Source organism: Cetorhinus maximus, unplaced genomic scaffold (assembly GCF_964194155.1).
Source record: "Cetorhinus maximus unplaced genomic scaffold, sCetMax3.hap1.1 HAP1_SCAFFOLD_1060, whole genome shotgun sequence".
In the NCBI taxonomy this organism is placed as follows: domain Eukaryota; kingdom Metazoa; phylum Chordata; class Chondrichthyes; order Lamniformes; family Cetorhinidae; genus Cetorhinus; species Cetorhinus maximus.
Window position 1 is genome coordinate 67,251 of NW_027597002.1, and position 12,444 is coordinate 79,694.

At 45.0% G+C, this 12,444-nt stretch overlaps 1 protein-coding gene across 1 annotated transcript in view; it reads right to left on the bottom strand.

Moving 5' to 3' along the window:
• LOC144675623 (uncharacterized) overlaps nt 1-9,385 on the bottom strand; it is a 71,963-nt gene extending 62,578 nt beyond the window's left edge. The window contains exons 1-3 of the mRNA XM_078536269.1: nt 9,293-9,385; nt 1,411-1,777; nt 1,028-1,326 (exon numbers count right to left, since the gene is read on the bottom strand). Of these exons, the coding sequence (XP_078392395.1) occupies nt 1,028-1,326; nt 1,411-1,777; nt 9,293-9,385 (759 nt within the window). The remainder of the gene's footprint in view (nt 1-1,027; nt 1,327-1,410; nt 1,778-9,292) is intronic.
• Nucleotides 9,386-12,444: the final 3,059 nt, after the last annotated feature.

The window sequence follows — 12,444 nt, forward strand, 5'->3', positions numbered from 1 at the left end:
TGTCAGTGCGCTGGTGGACCCTGAGTTCACATGATCGCCTGAACCCAGTCCCACAGTGAGAGATCACGTATGGTCTTTTGTCACTGTTGTTGGCACATCAGCTCCACAGAACTTTTATAACACTTCCTGTGATCCAGGCATTTAAAATATCTTCCATCGGTGTGAAATCACTGATATGCCAACAGTGAATCCCTCCTCACACATGGGGCAGATGAATGACCGCTCCCCGGTGTGAACTCACTAGTGTTGTAGCAGGATGGACAATCGCCTGAACCTCTTCCTGCAGTGAGAGCAGATGAATGGAGTGGAACCAGAGTGAATGCACTGGTGAAACATCAGTGACTGTAGGTTTTTAAAGCTCTTGGTACAATCTAAGTATTAAACCCCCTCTCTCCAGTATGAATTCACTCATATGTGTGTATGGAGGTTGCATGGACAAAGAGATTAGTTAGGGCTCAGACAAGGGGGATGTTTGTCTCGGTGGGCTACTGGAAGGGAGAGAAGCAGTAGATGCAGCTGATCATATTGTCTCAATCTTAGTGAGAAAGAAGCTCCATGAGTTCCTCACACGTGTTGCTGGGTGTGAAGATGGAGGAAACAAGGGAGAGGGACATACAAACATACGAACTAAGAGCTGTCGTGAATATAATTCATATGTTTTAGAATATAACTTTTAGTTTTAGGAATTAAAGTTTCAAATGTAAATAAATGGGAGCATAAGGTTAAGAAACTGGTGAACACAAAACTGGTGCCAATGTGGCTGAAGATGTGGGAGGGAGAGAAACTGCCTTGTGTTCGAGATATTAAAAGACTCAACACCGTGTGTTCAACACAACCTGATTTATTTCACTTTTATCCAGAATATTAACACTTATAACTGGGCTGGGGTTTATTAATATCAGCACAAACAGACCCCAATGAACATGGTTCAGTGCTCAACGTGATTAACACCAAAATCCAATCACTATAGTTACTTGTGAACTCGCTGGTGTTTCAGCAGGTTAGATGAGTCAATGAATCCCTTCCCACACTTGGAGCAGGTGAAAGGCCTCTCTCCAGTGTGAATTCGCTGGTGTACAGTGAGTTGAGATGACCACTTGAATCCAGTCCCACAGTGAGAGCACCTGAACGGTCTCTCGTCAGTGTGTACACGTTGATGGGATATTAGGTCCCCAGAACATTTATAGCACTTCCCGCAGTCTGGGCATTTAAAAGGTCTCTTGTCAGTGTGAACTCGCTGGTGACTCAGCCAATGGGATGAGGTAATGAATCCTTTCCCACACTTTGAGCAGGTGAACGGCCACTCCCCAGTGTGAGTGCGCTGGTGTGCAGTGAGGTGAAATAACCTCCTGAACCCAGCCCCACACTGAGAGCACCTGAATGGCCTCTCATCAGTGTGAACCCATTGATGACGAATCAGGTCCCCGGAACTTTTATAGCACTTCCCACAGTCTGGACATTTAAAAGGTTTCTCGTCAGAGTGAACTCGCTGATGTGTCCGCAGGTTCGATGACTGAGTGAATCCCTTTCCACACTCAGAGCAGGTGAATGGCCTTTCCCCAGTGTGACTTCTGTGGTGTCTTTGTAAGTTGGATGACCTAGTGAATCCCTTCCCACACATGGAGCAGGTGAATGGTCTCTCCCCAGTGTGAACCCGCCAGTGTCTCAGCAGATCAGATGACAGAGTGAATCCCTTCCCACACACGGAGCAGGTGAATGGTCTCTCCCCAGTGTGAACCCGCCAGTGTCTCAGCAGATCAGATGACAGAGTGAATCCCTTTCCACACTCAGAGCAGGTGAATGGTTTCTCTCCAGTGTGGCTGCGCTGATGAGTTTCCAGCTTAGACAGGAAATTGCATTCTTTCCCACAATCCCCACATTTACACGATATCTCCCCATTGTGACTGCGCTTGTGTCTCGACAGACCAGATAATCGGCTGAAGCCGCGTCCAGACACAGAACAGATGTGCGGTTTCTCCCCACTGTGAACAGTGCTTTTTCCTTCCATGTTCAAAATCCGATTTTATTCAGATTACGATAAATTGGGTGACTCTGTGAGATCTTGGTGTGATGTTTGGTTTCAGTTTCCCGACTGTAAATCCTCTCCTTCTTACCCCCTGTGAAATTGATTCAAAACAGCAAAAAAGGGAGTGAGAGAGAACCCACAAAAACACAAAGGCAGGTTGTGAAATTGAGCTGAATGAAACTGGTAACCTGTGGGGCCGGCACTGGGAAAATTGACCATCAAAGCTGCTGGACCCAGCTCGTTCACTAATGCACATCAGGACAGGGAACCTGCCAACTGGCCAGAACCAATACAAAAGTCCAGCATCTATGAGATGAAAGAGAGAGGGAGATGAGAGAGGCAAAGGGTGAAGGAGAAGGATTTTATATGTCTACAACTCGACCAGAACTTTGACAGAATCTCCCAATCCCTCAAACTCCACTAGCTAGAAGGACCAGGGTAGCAGGTGTATGTGAAAACCATCACCTCCAAGTTCCCCTCCAAGTCACACATAGACATGACTGTCTGACATCTGGTCCTGGATGAACACAAATTTCCTCCATTTAAATATTGGGAAGACTTAAGTCATTGTCTTCAGTCCTGTTAGGATATAGAGTTAGTTTAATTATGTTATCTTTATTTTTGTAGGCATTAGGAATGAGTCTTAGCTTTAAAGTTTAGGTTTGTTTTGTTTTTCTGTATCTGTGTGTTAAGAAAGATCAAATGTTTTCGTTTCATCTTAAAAGGCTGTTGCATTTCTAATGAGACATTTACAATCCATATAAAGTAAAAGTTAATACGCAAGAGGAGAAACAACATTGCTGTTGCCTAGCACCTGGGGTGGGGGGGAGGGAGGCGGGTGTACAGATAGGCAGGTTCCTCCCTCAGACACACACACAGACGAAAGGCAGCAGTTTTATTTGGAACCTGTTGGAGTTCAGCTGGTTTTGAAGTTGCTGCCAGCGAGACTGGAGCAAAGTGGACAGATAGAAGTTCCAAACTGAAGAAAACCCCTAAAAATCCAGGAGAATGGAAGAGGGGGAAGTCCAAAGAAGATCTTCTGGACAAAGGAAGGACAGGAACCTGGGAAAACATCCTGTTAAGTGAAGTTAAGAGTGAGGGGCAGAGAGAAAGTCTCCAAGCTTCAGTTTTTAAGTGAGGAAAGTTTGCAAGAAGCAAGAAGGTTTAAAGAGCCAACTGAAGGTCTGTATCTTTGCTATGGGCATGTGAAGCAGTGGTGTACTGTTGATGGCTGAGTTGGTGAGAGAGAGTGCATGGAAGACAACTCGAATGAATATGGTTACCCAGGGAAGAAGAACATCAGAAGGAGAGTTCGAAACCCTGGAGGTGAACCCTTGTGGAAGGTGTCTGAGAGAAAAGGTCAGTTTGGGAGAAGATTCCAAGGCAAGGTTTTGGAAAGTGGAGAGTGGAAACTCTCGTGTGAAGGACAGAATTCAGTGAAACTGGTTGCCTCACGGTGAGACAAGCGTCTGGGGGAAGTTGAGGAGAGATCCATAGCATCTGGTTGAGGTGACATCTGTCATTTGAGGTCAGAGTGTGGTGTGTCTGACTACACGGTGCTATAGGTTTATATGGACTAGGTATTTACTGTGTACATTAAAGTATAAGATAGCTTTTGTGACTTGAGTTATCCTTAAAAATCTGTATACATCTGTAAAGGTAAAGGTGTGAGTGAAGGAACATTGCCTACCTTGGCTCATCTACTGCTGAAACTCATCCATTCCTTTGTTCCCTCTAAACCGGACTATTCCTAGCTGCCCACATAAAGATGGAGTGATTTAAAACTTTGCTTCCCGTGGCCTTACTCACACTAATTCTCGTTCATCCAACACCCCTGTGCTCACTGAGCTACATAGGCTCCTGGTTAAGCAGAACCTGAAATGTTTAAATTCTCATCCTTGTTTTCAAATCCATCAAGGACCTCGCCCCTCACTATTTCAATAATATCCTACATCGCTCCAAGATATCTGTGGTCATCCGATTCTGGCCTATTGAGCATCCCTGATTTTAACTGACCCACCATTGGTGACCGTGCCTTCAGCTGCCCAGGCCAGAAGCTCTGGAATTCACTCCTTAGACCTCTCTGCCTCTCTCTCATCCTTTAAGACTCTCCATAAAACTATCCCTTTGACCAAACTTCTGATCATCTGCCCTGACGTCTCCTTATGTCCCTCAGTGTCAATTATTGGAATGTAATATTCCTGTGAAATACTTTGGAATATTTTATAATATCCAGCGTGCTATATAAATACAACTTGTTGTTGTTGGTTTGGACATATATCATCACTGAGTGAAAATTATGTAACTCTTACCAAACAGCACCTTAACCACAGTGGCTGCAGCTGTTCAGGAAGATGGCCCACCAACATCTGACCAACAGACAACTGGGAATTGACAACATTTGCTCGTCTTGTTACCCAAATACCAAGAATGGAGTTAACAAAAAAATCTCGGATCAAAAGGCACCGTAGAAATATTTGTTACTAAGAGAATGTTCTTAAATGAATTGATAGTGTCTGTTTAGCAACCGAATCTCCCCCAGAATCTACCTCCCTTGACAGTCTCACGTTGGAAATTGACTGTGTTCCAAAATCCTCGGGGTGAAATACATTCCAGCCCAAACTGATGCAACAAATAAAGACCCCCATCCAACACCCACCAAATTCAAACCAGCTCCGAATTGGTCTGTCTGCGTTTTTGGCTCGGTTCTAAAAAATCAATAAAATGAAAGCAAAACTCTTCAAGGCTGGGTCTGAAATTAAGAGATAAAATACTTTAAATACCTAGCAGGTCAGGCGGCATTACCCGATTAAGAAACAGATTAAGATTGGCCTTCGGATTGCATGAAAACTCTCAGCGACAGCAGATGAGTAATGGCGGCCAGCTCTCCCACAATGCCATGCGCCCCAGAAAACGCTCTATCGAAAAGTTGTTAATTTTCTTATTGAAGATCAGTTGTCGCAATGTGCAGGTGGCAACAATGGCGCAGAGAGAGTTAAGGAGGTGAAGAACTGCAGGCATAAACAGGAAGACAACAGATTTGCAGACTTCACGGATAAATTGAAAATTAGATTCAAAACAGTGGAGCTAATGCGGGTTGTGTCCCTGCTGATGGAGATAGACCGTATTCGAACCCGCGGAACATCCTGGGTAGGATCAGCCGCCATTATTACAGATAAAAGCAAAAAACTGTGGATGCTGGAAATCCAAAACAAATATAAAAATACCTGGAAAAACTCAGCAGGTCTGGCAGCATCTGCGGAGAGGAACACAGTTAACGTTTTGAGTCCGTATGACTCTTCAACAGAACTAAGTAAAAAATAGAAAAGAGGTGAAATATAAGCTGGTTTAAGGCGGGGGGGGGGGGGGGGGGGGGGGGGGGCGGCGGCGGGGGGGACAGGTAGAGCTGGATAGTGGGCCAGTGATAGGTGGAGATTGCTGCAAAATGTCATAGACAAAAGTCAAAGAGGTGTTGAAGGTTGTGATATTATCTAAGGAATGTGCTAATTAAGGGTAGAATGCAGGACAAGCATGGTACAGATAGCCCTAGTGGGGGTGGGTTGGGGTGAAGGGAAGGGATCGAAATGGGCTAAAAGGTAGAGATAAAACAATGAATGGAAATACATTTAAAAATAATGGAAATAGTTGGGAAAAGAAAAATCTATATAAATTATTGGAAAAAAAGGGGGATTGGAAAGGGGGTGGGAATGGAGGAGAGAGTTCATGATCTAAAATTGTTGAACTCAATATTCCGTCCAGAAGGCTGTAAAGTGCCTAGTCGGAAGATGAGGTGTTGTTCCTCCAGTTTGCATTGAGCTTCACTGGAACAATGCAGCAGGCCAAGGACAGACATGTGGGCATGAGCAGGGTGGTGTGTCGAAATGGCAAGCAACAGGGAGGTCTGGGTCATGCTTGCGGACAGACCGAAGGTGTTTGGCAAAGCGTACACCCAGTCTGTGTTTGGTTTCTCCAATGTAGAGGAAACCGCATTGGGAGCAGCGAATGCAGTAAACTAAATTGAGGGAAGTGCAAGTGAAATGCTGCTTCACTTGAAAGGAGTGTTTGGGCCTTTGGACGGTGAGGAGGGGGAAGTAAAGGGGCAGGTGTTGTTTTATCTCTACCTTTTAGCCTATTTCGATCCCTTCCCCCCACCACACCCCACCCCCACTAGGACTATCTGTCCCTTGCTCGTCCTGCTTTCTACCCTTAATGTCCCCATGATCACATTTCTTAGCTAATATCACCACCCTCAACACCTTTGTCCATTTGTCTATGACATCTTTTGGCAATCTCCACCTATCACTGGCCCTGTATCCAGCTCTAGCTGTCCCACGCACCCCCCTTAAACCAGCTGATATTTCACCTCTTGACTATTTTTCCTTAGTTCTGATGAAGACTCATTCAGACTCAAAACGTTAACTGTATTCCTCTCTGCAGATGCTGTCAGACCTGCTGAGTTTTTCCAGGTATTTTTGTTTTTGTTCTAGATTTCCAGCATCCGCAGTATTTTGCTTTTATCTTGGAAATCAACAACATTCTCTCCTCCTGCTACTTGGACCAGGATAGCCGCGCATGCGCCCTGCTGCACATTGTCCCCTATAAAGATGGCGGCCGTTACCCCGGGCCACGCGAAGGGAGAAATCCAGAATTCTGCGGCCCGTTTTCTGCAAACACAAGACCGGAACCTTGTTATTTGGGGTCTGCGGCCTGCACTGTGTTTTTATGAAGCCTCCCTGCCCACTCCGCTGGCTCCATTCCTCCTCACACACTCACTAACTCTGTTCGTTTCCTCCACTCGAAATTGTCTCACTCGCTCTGAGCACCTTCGGCCACAGACCAGCACTACGCATGCTCATGTATCTGGACGGAAGGCGCATGCGCATTGCGCTCTCACTCTGATGCGCATGTACAGGGAGCTGCTAAAGTGAGGATAGGGCACATTCTGCTCCCATTTGAATGCTGGGTAGTTGCGCCGCCACTGAAAAGCCAGTTTTATGAACTGAAAATTGTGTTTTGTGACCCGATGACGATTGAAGCCCAGAGCCAAGATATAACATCATGAAGTAAATTGATGTGACAAACAAAGTGAACACGCCCTCTGCCATAGTTCTGTCCTGGGTGTAAATAACTGCAGAATGACTCCCTATAGTTAGAGGTGAACTCACTGGAGTTTCAGCAGGCGATGTGAACAAATGATTTTTCTTTCCATACACAGAACATTTAAACTCTGTCTTGTCAGTAACATCCGAACAAGGAGCAGGAGTAAGCAATTCGGCCCCTCGAGCCTGATCCATCATTTAATAAGACCATGGCTGATCTGATAGTAAACGCAGATCTGCATCTAATAACCTATCACCTCTTTGCTTATGATGAATCCATCCACCTCTGCCTTAAAAGTATTCAAAGACTCTGCTTTCACCACCTTTTCAGGAAGAGAGTTCCAAAGACTCACCATCCTTTGAGAGAAAACAACTCAGCCTCACCTCTGTTTAAATAGGCGACCTCTTATTTTTAAAAAGTCAGAGAATGACTAGATTTCTGCACGGGGCCAGTGGAAAGTACAGTTAACATGATTGCCAAGGAGTGAGGAAGTGAATTTGCAATTCAAGAGCACCTTGTTTGTACATTTTCCAGATTAAAATTCAGTTGAATTTATTGTTCTCCATCATAAGCGTATTCAAGATGGAAATCCATTAATATTTGGACTTTCAGCGAATCAATGGATATGGAACGGGAGGGGGGTGGGGGAGGGGAAGTAGAGTAGAGGTGGAAGATCATTCAATGTTGGAGCAGGCTCAAGGGGATGGACTGTCTACCCCTGCTCTTATTTCTGGTGTTCTTTTGATCAACACTGTGAATCATTTCCAATCAAGCACGGCCGATTCAGCACCCACCCTTTCACCTCCTCCCTACCAACATTCCATGTCCCCAAACACACTTTCCAGGTGGCAAAGTGATTTTCTTGTACTTCTTGGTATCTAGTGATACGTACTCACTGCTCACGATGTGACCTACTCTACACTGTGGAGACCAAATACCGATTGGGTGACTGCTCTATGGATCCTGAGCTTCAAGCCATTTACCAGTTACATTCTCCACCCACTCCCTATCTGACCTCTCTGTCCTCAGCCTCCTGCATTATTCCAATGAATCTTAATGGAAGCTGGTGGAACAGCAGCTCATCTTTGATTAGAGACTTTACAACCTTCCAGGCTCAACATTCATTTCAACAATTTCAGATCATAACTACCACTCCCATTTTTTTCATACAGTAGGTGCTGGTGATGATTCTGCTGTCACCATTTGTACTTCCTCTGGGCCTATTTTTTGTTTCTCCTCTTGTCCCATTAGTCGATTTCCTTGTCTCTGATGTTGCCTTGCATTATCCTCCCGTTTGTCATTTAATCGCCCCAGCCTTCCATCCTATCACAAGACCGTTTGTTCTTTCCCCCTCTCGCTCTTTCTTTTTACTGACTCTGTATTTGTTTGTAAACTATTGAATCTCTAAATTCTTCCAGTTTGGTTAAAATGTCACCAGCCTGAAACATTCACTCTGTTTCTATCTCCATAGAAGCTGTTGCCCTGCTGAGTGTTTCCAATGTTTTCTGTTTTGAGGTCGGATTTCCAGTATCTGCAGTATCTTCTTTTTGGATCACAGTGGATCAGTTTTCTGAATTATCGTTCCCTGTTTAGAGGTGAAGAAGGAGCTTTTGAAGAATGAGACAATAACTGTCCCCCTGTTCGACATGAAACTAAACTCACTGTTAATTCCTCCTCCGTAACAATTGTAAACACAAAGCTTCCAGCTGGGATTGAACCGGGGACTTTCTCATGTAAAGTAAAGGTGATAATCAGTGCACTAGGGAAATGAGTGTGAATCCCCCCCGGACAGAGGGGAACTGACCATCCATCTCTAGCTCTAATTCCCAAACAGAAAATGCTGCCAAGAATCAGCAAGTCAGGCTGAGTCTGCGGCCGCTCTCACCATTTGAAACCGTCACAATGCCCGGCTGATTGAAGGAAGCTCCGGACCAATAGAAAGAGCCGGAGGACCGAATGGGAGCGGCTGGTCCTCCAACCAATCGGAGTGAATGAGGGGCGGGGCCGGGCTGGGAGTGAAGCATGCGCAGTATGAGTAATGGCGATTGAGAGATGGATCTTTCTGTGAACCACAAGCTGTGAGTGGGTGAATGGCGGGGCGGAGGGAGCGATGGGTCCGCCAGGTGGGCGGAGAGGCTTCGCAAATATGTTGTATAAGCAGCAAACCCCGAGAATGATGACAGGGAGACCGTCACCTGTTTGTAGCGAGCGAGGCCGCAGCTTTTTCACAGTTACCGACGCGGGGCAGGTGGTCGCCATCTTTGTTGGAGGCAATGTACATCAGGGCGCATGCGCGGCCGCCATCTTTGTAGGGGGCAATGTTTTTGGAATCTTTTCAATGATGACACAATGAGAACAACTTGTCCATCAAACTGCTTCACGCTTTGAGTTACAATGTCTTATTGTTGAGGCGGAACAACGGTATATGTCCAAGTCAGTAACAATAATTTACAATGTGCCTGTAACATAATAAAACTTCACAAGGCATTTCACAGAAATGTTGACACTGAGCCACATAAGGAGATATTAGGGCAGGTGACCAAAGGCTTGGTCAGAGAGGTAGGTTTTAAGGAGTATCTTAAAGGGGAGAAAGTGAGGTGGAGAAGTTTAAAGAAGAAATTCCAGAGCTTGAGGCCTAGACAAATTAAAGAACGGTCACCAATGGTGGAGCGATTAAAATCAGGTATGTTCAAGAGGCTGGAATTAGATAAGTGTCGATATCTCGGAGGAGTGTGTGGCTGGAGGGGGTTACAGAGATAGAGATGATTACAGCCATGGAGGAAAACAAGGATGAGAATTCGAAAAGGTGCTTCTAAAACAGGGATCTTTGTAGGTCAGTGAGCACAGAGGTGATTGGTGAACAAGACTTGGTGCAAGTAAGCACATGGGCAGCAGAGTTTTGGATGACTTGAAGATTACAGGGAGATTGAATGTAGGAGGCCAGCCGGCCAGGAGTGCATTAGGATAGTAAAGTCTAGAGGTAACAAAGAAATGGATGAGAGTTTCAGCAGCAGATGAGCTGATACTGGGGTGGAGTCAGCAGATGTTACTGAGGTGGAAATAGGTGGTCTTGGTGATGATGTGGATATGTAGCTGGAAGCTCATCTTGGGGTGAAATATTTCACCATGGTTGTGAACAGTCTGGTTCAGTCTCAGACAGTTGTCAGGGAGAGGGATGGAGTCAGTGGATCGGGAGTGGAGTTTGTAGTGGGGACTGAAGACAATGGCTTCAGTCTTCCCAACATTTAACTGCAGGAAATTACTGTTCATCCAGTACTGGATGTCAGACAAGTCAGGACGGTATGTGACTTGGAGAGCAACTTGGAGGTGATGGTGTTCACATACACCTGCTACCCTGGTCCTTCTCAGGGGTAGAGGTTGAAGGTTTGGGAGATTCTGTCAATGCTCTGGTTGTGTTGCAGATGTTTGAAATGTTTCCCCTTCCATCTTTCTCTCTCTCTCTCTCTGTATCTCTCTTTTTTTTTATTCGTTTAGGAGGGAACGATGGATCCTGCAGTGGGATGGATGTGGGCTTCACTGGCTGGGCCAGCATTTCTTGCCCATCCCCAGTTGCACTTGAGAAGCTGTTGGTGAGCTGCCTTCTTGAACCACTGCAGTCCATGTGGTGTAGGTACACCCACAGTGCACTTAGGAAGGGAGTTCCAGGATTTTGGCCCAGCAACAGTAAAGGAATGGTGATATGTCTCCAAGTCAGGGTGGTGAGTGAATTGGAGGGGAATTTCCAGGCGGTGGTGTTCCCATCTATCTGCTGCTCTTGTCCTTCTAGATGGTAGTGGTCGTGGGTGTGAAAGTTGCTGTCTAAGGAGCTTCGTTGAATTCCTGCAGTGCATCTAGCAGATGGTACACACTTCTGCTACTGTGCGAAGGTGGTAGAGGGAGTGAATGTTTGTGGATGTGGTGCCAATCAAGCAGGCTGCTTTGTCTGGAATGGTGTCAAGCTTCTTGAGTGTTATGGGAACTGCACTCATTCAGGCAAGTGGAGAATATTCCAACACACTCCTGACTTGTACCTTGAGGATGGTGGACAGGCTTTGGGGAGTCAGGAGGTGAGTTGCTCATCGCGTGATTCCTAGCCTCTGATCTGCTCTTGTAGCCACAGTATTTATATGGCTAGTCCAGTTCAGTTTCTGGTCAATGGTAACCCCCAGGATGTTGATAGTCGGGGATTCAGTGATGGTAATGCCATTGAATGTCAAGCGATGGTTGGATTCTCTCGAGTTGGAGATGGTCATTGCCTGACACTTGTGTGGTGCAAATGTAACTTGCCACTTGTCAGCCCAAGCCTGGATATTGCCCAGGTCTTGTTGCATTTGGACATGGGCTGCTTCAGTATCTGAGGAGTTACGAATGGTGCTGAACATTGTGCAATCATCAGCGAACATCCCCACTTCTGACCTTATGATGGAAGGAAGGTCATTGATGAAACGGCTGTTATTATAAGAAAACATGCGATCTTGTGAGTATATAAAGAGTATAATTTGCAAAGCTAAATAAATCCCAAAAAGATAACTCGTTCTGATCTCTATATGAGAATCCAAAGTTTAAAATTTCCTTGTTATGGATATAAGAATTCTACAGTCAGTAAGGATATCCATCAAAAATGAAAGTAATATTTCCTTAACCTCCAGAATGTGAGATTCACTCCGTTCAGAACAGTTCTGAAGTCAATCGACGAGAACCTGATGAATCCCCCTGACAAATCTAAAGATTCAAGTTTGGGTTGAGATATTTATAATGAATTTTGGGGTTGTATAGTTAATGATATAAGATGCCCATTTGATCACTAACAGACCACCTCTAATTAGTATTCTATATTTGGTGAAAGGACCACCTATTATAATGAGGGTGCCCATTCAATTTCTAGGAAATGTTATTTTGAAATAATTCCTGAAAACTGGACTTCCTGTAAAAGTCTTGTTGGTCAATGTTGCTGAGTCAAGGTATTGAGATAATGAAAATTGGGGCTGAGTATTTCATTTCTCTGTTTTGGGGTTTTAATTATCAGAGCCAGTATTTTAGCTTGTGTCAGTGTCATAGCAAGAACCATGAAATCCCATTTTTTTAGGTGTGTATATTTCTCATCAGTAAACTCACCTTTGTTGTGAGGGGATTTAACCTCGCTACTTTTACGAACTAGTTTTGACCTCTGTTAAATTATGTTTCACTGTGAATTTACCCAGAGTAACCTTCAACAAAAGATTCCTGTATTACTTCCATATTATTTGACCATTATTCCCTCAAGCCCTTCCCTGAAGGACACGAGTGAACCAGTTGGGTTTTTATGACAATCCAGCAGT